The sequence below is a fragment of the Tachysurus vachellii genome, chromosome 8 (genome assembly GCF_030014155.1).
Source record: "Tachysurus vachellii isolate PV-2020 chromosome 8, HZAU_Pvac_v1, whole genome shotgun sequence".
NCBI classification, from domain to species: domain Eukaryota; kingdom Metazoa; phylum Chordata; class Actinopteri; order Siluriformes; family Bagridae; genus Tachysurus; species Tachysurus vachellii.
The window spans coordinates 1,050,001-1,057,500 of record NC_083467.1 but is presented as its reverse complement, the minus strand read 5'-3'; the positions used below and the strand labels follow the sequence as shown (position 1 = coordinate 1,057,500).

General features: G+C 43.0%; 1 protein-coding gene across 1 annotated transcript in view; it reads left to right on the top strand.

The window, feature by feature from the left end:
* The window catches only part of ptpn4a (protein tyrosine phosphatase non-receptor type 4a), a 54,452-nt gene that overhangs the window by 8,490 nt on the left and 38,462 nt on the right, over window positions 1–7,500 (top strand). Inside the window, exon 3 of the mRNA XM_060875670.1 lies at window positions 4,963–5,117. Coding sequence (XP_060731653.1) covers window positions 4,980–5,117 — 138 coding nt within the window. The 5' untranslated portion in view covers window positions 4,963–4,979. The remainder of the gene's footprint in view (window positions 1–4,962; window positions 5,118–7,500) is intronic.

The window sequence follows — 7,500 nt, the reverse complement described above, 5'->3', positions numbered from 1 at the left end:
ATCAAAAAGAAGACGATTAAACTGGTTACGACGTTTATGTTACAAAAAACAGCGTTTACTGTTTGCTGCGTTTTCGCTGGCAGCAGCAGCGCGTTTTAAGACCCGACGAGACGCCTGTGTGAAAGATCACCTGAGTGACGTACTTCTGTTTGGGAGGAGTATAGAGCTGACGTATGTGGCTTGAACAACCACATTCATTTACACCTGTCCAGTTTCATCTGAAACACGTCCCAGACCACCTCCTGAAGGGGTTTGTACTGTCGGATTTATATCTGTCTCCAAAACGTTTCAGAGGGCATTTAGACCTGGTCTTTTTACCATCGGGTAGATATCAGATCACAGAAAACACACGAAGTGTCCAGGTGTAAAAAGGCCCTTAGATACACACACGTACAATTTAGCTATTGTACAGAACCACTGTGATTTAAACCAAACCTTATTAAGTTCAGCGTGGCGTTATCAGCTGTCCCGTCATGTAGCAGTGAAGGAAAAGATGACCCAAGGTTAAACTTAACTGCTGAGTAACCGAGTGTGTGAAGTGTGTGAGTGTCGGGGATGTGTCACACCTGTAGGGCTACGGGACAGTGTGTATGACTGTCACAGCGGTTTTATGGCTCTCTATTTATGAGTTGCTCTTTCAATGAAAAGCTCGTTAAGGCATCTGATGCTGCTCTTCAGGACGGTGAGGTTCAGCTGGGGCTCATGGGAGCTCATCTCCACAACCATGACACAACGGAGAGCGCTGAGAGAACACTGAGCTTACTGTTGCTCTGTATATGAGGATGTGTGTGATGGTTTGCTCCAGACTATTTTAATAATAGCTTTTATGATTTTGTGGGTTTTATATCATTTTATTTTAATAAAAATGTTATTATAATATATTTAATATGTCAAGAATATTTTCCCATGATGCACCTGGGCTCCTCTTGACCTGCTCGAAACCCCATAAGCCTTCAAGCAGAATTTCACGATTTCTCAGTCAGCTTAAAGTTGACTTTCAGACCTCTCGGACAATTGCTCCGGTCAGCAGATAAATATTTAAACCTCATCGTTCAAACATCGTCGTGTAGCCATCCAGACGTCCCGGTGCGTCGGGTTGCCAGGTGATGAAACTTCCTACTTATTCATTCATATGGTCTTGGATGATAAAGCTGTGTATACCTGACATCGTCCTGCTCACTTATGTGGAAGATGTCCATCTCTGTCAGCTATCAGCTCTCCACACTCCCTCATCTCACGGACAAGACGGAGGAATGTAGTCACACGTGCTGAGACTCCAGGTTCATCTTCACGTCTTCTCTGTGGTTTCCTATTGATCTGGAGGCTGTAGGTTAAACCATGAAGAGCTCTGTTAAGTTCTCCCAGCATGTAGCTCTTGTTACACCATGCTCCACTCAAAGCACTTTACAACCTCCTTAACCTTCTCCAGGGAACCATCTCCTGACTAATGAAAAGCCAGCAGTGATCCTACAGACTATTGATCTCTGTGTTGGTTTCTCCTTTATGTGTAGAGGAGCTGTGTGTGGTGAGCTGCTCCAACAATGTGTTGGAGTAATAGCATGTGGGGGGAGTAATTTAATTTAGTTTATTTGTATAGTGCTTTTAACAATAGACAGTGTCTTGAAGCAGCTTTACAGAAACTAAGCAATATAGACAAAATACTTTAAGATAAAGATTAGACTTGTATTTAAATTTATTTGTATTTATCTCTAATGAGTAAACCTGAGGGGACTGTGGCAAGAAAAACTCCCTTAGATGGTGTGAGGAAGAAACCATGAGAGGAACCAGACTCAAAAGGGTGACACCAGAGAGTGGGATTATACATCGTTATTAACACCAGAGAGCGGGATTATACATCGTTATTAACACCAGAGAGCGGGATTATACATCGTTATTAACACCAGAGAGCGGGATTATACATCGTTATTAACACCAGAGAGCGGGATTATACATCGTTATTAACACCAGAGAGCGGGATTATACATCGTTATTAACACCAGAGAGCGGGATTATACATCGTTATTAACACCAGAGAGCGGGATTATACATCGTTATTAACACCAGAGAGCGGGATTATACATCGTTATTAACACCAGAGAGCGGGATTATACATCGTTATTAACACCAGAGAGCGGGATTATACATCGTTATTAACACCAGAGAGCGGGATTATACATAGTTATTAACACCAGAGAGCGGGATTATACATCGTTATTAACACCAGAGAGCGGGATTATACATCGTTATTAACACCAGAGAGCGGGATTATACATCGTTATTAACACCAGAGAGCGGGATTATACATCGTTATTAACACCAGAGAGCGGGATTATACATCGTTATTAACACCAGAGAGCGGGATTATACATAGTTATTAACACCAGAGAGCGGGATTATACATCGTTATTAACACCAGAGAGCGGGATTTTACATAGTTATTAACACCAGAGAGCGGGATTATACATCGTTATTAACACCAGAGAGCGGGATTATACATCCTTATAAACACCGGCCAGAGCGGGATTATACATCGTTATAAACACTGAAGCGCGGGATTATACGTCGTTATAAACACCGGAGAGAGCAGGATTTAAGGCACTATAAACACCAACGACCGGGATTATACATCGTTATAAACACAGAAGAGAGCGGGATTATACATCGTTATAAACACAGAAGAGAGCGGGATTATACATCGTTATAAACACCGAAGAGAGCGGTATTATACATCCTTATAAACACAGAAGAGAGCGGGATTATACATCGTTATAAACACAGAAGAGAGCGGGATTATACATCGTTATAAACACAGAAGAGAGCGGGATTATACATCGTTATAAACACCGAAGAGAGGGGGATTATACATCGTTATAAACACCGAAGAGAGCGGTATTATACATCGTTATAAACACCGAAGAGAGCGGTATTATACATCGTTATAAACACAGAAGAGAGCGGTATTATACATCCTTATAAACACAGAAGAGAGCGGTATTATACATCATTATAAACACAGAAGAGAGGGGGATTATACATCGTTATAAACACCGAAGAATGCGGGATTATACATCGTTATAAACACCGAAGAGAGGGGGATTATACATCCTTATATTAGAGATCCTTATATTAGAGATTAGAGATGATGGTTATTATTTGTTCCCACTCTGTAGAACATGCACATGGCTGTGGAACAATTAAAGCCTGTTCAGTGCTTGAGGAGATCACCTCGACTTGTATTTCTTAACCCAAACTACAGATTAGATATGGGATCACCGGCACTCAGAAAAACGGGTTCAGGGTTCAGAACCAGAAGGCTTAGTGTTTTTTATGGGACCGCATATTAAAATTTGAAGTTTTTGTTTCTAGAAGTTTCTGAGGACCAACCACATGTTATTAACATAGAATGTAAGGAGCTAATACTTTCTCTTCGCCCTGCCTGTACGTGTGTACGGACTGTATTCACATCCACAAGCCCAACCGCACGATAACGAACGGCGCTATTGGGATTCAGAACAGCGTGAAGCTGTAAGTAGGTCAGGGGAGCATGGGCCTCATTCTGTAGCCCAACCCACAGACTGCCATCGCTGATTGTAAAGCATTCCGTAACACACTGGTGTGCCAGTGCGCTTAAGCAGCAGGACCCGGCACATTGTGTAGCCGTAATGGAGCCAAAGGGCAAAAAGTGTCCAGTTTCATTAGGACGAAAGAACAACAACAAAAAAAAGTGACCTAGTGAAGACGCAGGTCATGTGAGGTCACAGACAGTTCACAGGTGTGTGAGGGTGCATGAACAGTGTGTGTGTGTGTGTGTGTGTGTGTGTGTGTGTAACAATACAGTTTCAAGGCTTACGCATGACTTCGTTCCCCCCGCACTGCCTTGTCGCACCGTACAGAAGATCAGACGTCCTGAGCTCTACAGGAAGTGAAGCCCGGAGACGTGAGAGATCTGTACATGGCTGGATGACTGCGCCAAAAGTTATTCCAAGATAAATTCAGCTTGTCATAACCGGAAACGTCACCGTGCGTCATCGTGCAGAGGATCAGATCAAAACTTAACATAAATATAACTTTTCAGACTGAACCCTGTCTGGATTTCTGGGAACACTGCAGGTCATCAGTGCTCTCATGTAGTCTCAGCTCTCAGTGTGAGCTTTTTATTTTCTGGATGCAAGCTCAAAATCATGAAGGTTGCAGTCTGATTGTCTATAAACGTGTCCTCCCTGTTAGACACATACGTCTGGCGGACGCTGACACAATGAGCCCTTTAGCCCGAGGTATAGTCACTTAATAATAATAGTAATAATAACTTTATGGGAAGCCCCTCGCAGCTCCAGGGTCAGTCCTCTGAGCATGGGTTTTTTCTTGCAAGTAATGATGCAATTGTGAACTGATGTCATAACCAGGGTGTGTTTCTGACCTCAGGCCAAGTGTGTCTGGGATTATACTCTAGATGAAGCAGGATTTGCTTGTATGTTTGCTCACAGGTTATGAGGAAAGGTCAGTGCAGTTTGTCTGGCTTGTGGGTGAAAGGGTTTGTATAATCCGTGACTAGCTGTCTATGCTGGTCCTGTTAGACACACAATGCTCCCTGATCATTAGGAATTCCCAACTCCGCTAAACGTCCGACGGTTTTCCTTTTGTTTTCGTTCCAGTCCGTTCCTGCCCTAGACAACCTGTAAATATTTACACGTCTTTTGTCACGTGTCATCATCGCGAGAGCGTTAAACTGTAGACACTCGACCTTGTGTAGAAGACGAAGATGCTTATCTCTTATCACTGTGTACCACTTTACTGTATACACACGTCTGTGGTTTGTTGCAGAGTGGATCCCATCCATCCATCCATCCATCCATCCATCCATCCATTTGTGCTTGTGTAGCTTTGATTCATGTTTGTGTATTATACAGTATATTAGATGTGTTTCTGCTGTACATGTCCTGAGGTGTGTGTTTTGTGTTGCAGACTCTGGCTGGAGCGTAATGAGCTCACGCTTCCGGTTGCCTGCTGGCAGATCCTACAATGTCCGGGCGTCAGAGCTGGCACGTGACAGGCAGCACACCGAAGTGCTCTGCAACGTGGTTCTGCTGGACAACACCATCCAGCCTTTTAAGGTTAACGTAAGTAAGGGTCGATCTCTTCCCAAGTGCTTCACGTGTCAGTTTAAGAATACAGACATTATTCCAAGTGTCTTCTTTTTAGCTCCTAACAGACAAAAATGTTCCAGTTACCTACCAAGACGAGCCCTTTTTTTTTTAACCTGCCTTCAGCCTAGTTGTGGCCAGATTGTGCTCCGAGTCGTGTTTTGTTCCCAACATTCCTTCTGAATGAGAAGCTTCCCCTTGGGGTTCCTCTGAATCAAGTACGTACTTGCGCTCGGTGCAGCAGTGGTCTCTAATCTGGAACACTAAATCACAGTGCAGTCACAGGACACGCTGATTACATCACCGCTCTGGTTGTTCAAGCAGAAGCAGTGTGATTAACCATGTGACCAAATAAAACGTAGAAGAAGAAGTAATCGAAGAGGTTACGGAATACCTGTAATCCTTCAGATTCTCCAGTGAAAGACTTTCCGATCCTCTTCACCTGTCACACTGTCGCACGTGACGGTGGAACGAGTAAATATTGAGACTTTTGGGCCTTTTTACACCTGGTCACTTCATGTGTTTTCTGTGATCTGATATCTACCCGATGGTAAAAAGACCAGGTCTAAATGCCCTCTGAAACGTTTTGGAGACGGATATAAATCCGACAGTACAAACCCCTTCAGGAGGTGGTCTGGGACGCGTTTCAGATGAAACTGGACAGGTGTAAATGAATGTGGTTGTTCAAGCCACATACGTCAGCGCTATACTCCTCCCAAACAGAAGTACGTCACTCAGGTGATCTTTCACACAGGCGTCTCGTCGGGTCTTAAAACGCGCTGCTGCTGCCAGCGAAAACGCAGCAAACAGTAAACACTGTTTTTTGTAACATAAACGTCGTAACCAGTTTAATCTCCTTCTTTTTGATCGCGTTCTGAAAACCGCACACACCAAAGTGTGTTCCATTTAAATTACCCCGGAAATGAGGTCAAATATATTAGCATTTTGGGCGGGAGCAGAAAGATCGGATCGATATCCGATTTGCCGAGACACGTTTATGTGGTCTAATGTAAATGGAACAGTTTTAACAAATCAGATAGATATCGGATCAGAGACAACACGTGACGTGACCAGGTGTAAAAAGGTCCTCTGACTCACTTCTATGCCAATATTATAATCATTAATAGTTATAATAAGCGAACGCTAAATCTGTCAGCTGAATCTGTAATAACTGAATAATTCGGTGTCAATTACGATGTTCTTTTATTTGTAGCATTAATGTAAACCAGCTGTTTCTTTTCTATTTTATTTTTTTAAACAAAATGAAAAATTGGTAGTTTTCGCCCCGGACCTAGTGAACTACTAGTGCAACCGTAGTACAAAGTCTACAAGCATCTTAAGGTCTGTGCTCTTATTAAACACTCAAATACTCCTTTCCACCAAAAAGAACCGGGTGCTGGTTCAGAGCTAGAACTGGTGCTGGTTCAGAGCTAGAACTGGTGCTGGTTCAAAGTTGGTTCCACTGGAGAACCTTCTAAGAACCGGTTTGCCTTTCCATCAGTTAGAGAGCATCACAGAGCCGAGTCTGACATCACTGTATACGTGTCACGTTACACAGCAACTTTAGCGCAGCAGCGACAAACACAAACACATCAACAATGGTGGATGTTGCTTTACTGTTAATGCTCATGGCTTTGTGAATCTACATTAACACCCAAACGCGGCGAATCCAACGTGTACGTGCAGCTCCATGTAATCTGTATAAACGGAGGTTGTAATGGAGAAAGTACATAACGTTATTTTATCATTAACACAGAAAAAAGTTAGCCTTAGCATGTAGCTACTTACTATCATGTGTGCTGATAATGTATCATATCGCGGTAAAGTAAAAGTGTATTAAACATTAGTATACTTAAGGTACATTATCAAATGCGCTAACAGTAGCCCCGCCCACAGCCCCGCCCACAGCCCCACCCACAGTCCCTGACACAAGCGGTTCTTAAGTCTAGACCAGCAACGTTTTGGTGCTACTTAAGAACCACTTTTCCTGGTTCAGAGCCGGTGCTTTGGGTGTCGAAAAAGAAAGAACTGGTTCTAAATTAGGCTCCGAACCTGCACTCAAACTGCCCCGGTGGATCAGTTCAGCTGGATTTAGTATTATTTATATGACACATTGAACAGTGGACATTGTCTCAAAGCAGCTTTACAGCAATATGAACATTCAGAATAAAGATGACAAAGTTTTAAAATAATTTCATATTTCTCCCTAATAAACAAATCAGAGGCAAAAACTCTCCCTGAGATGATATGAGGAAGAAACCTGGAGAGGAACCAGACTGAAAAGGGAACTTCCTCCTCATCTGGGTGACATCAGAGTGTGGGATTATTTAGAATGTTGTTTCTCCAACTGTTCACAGAC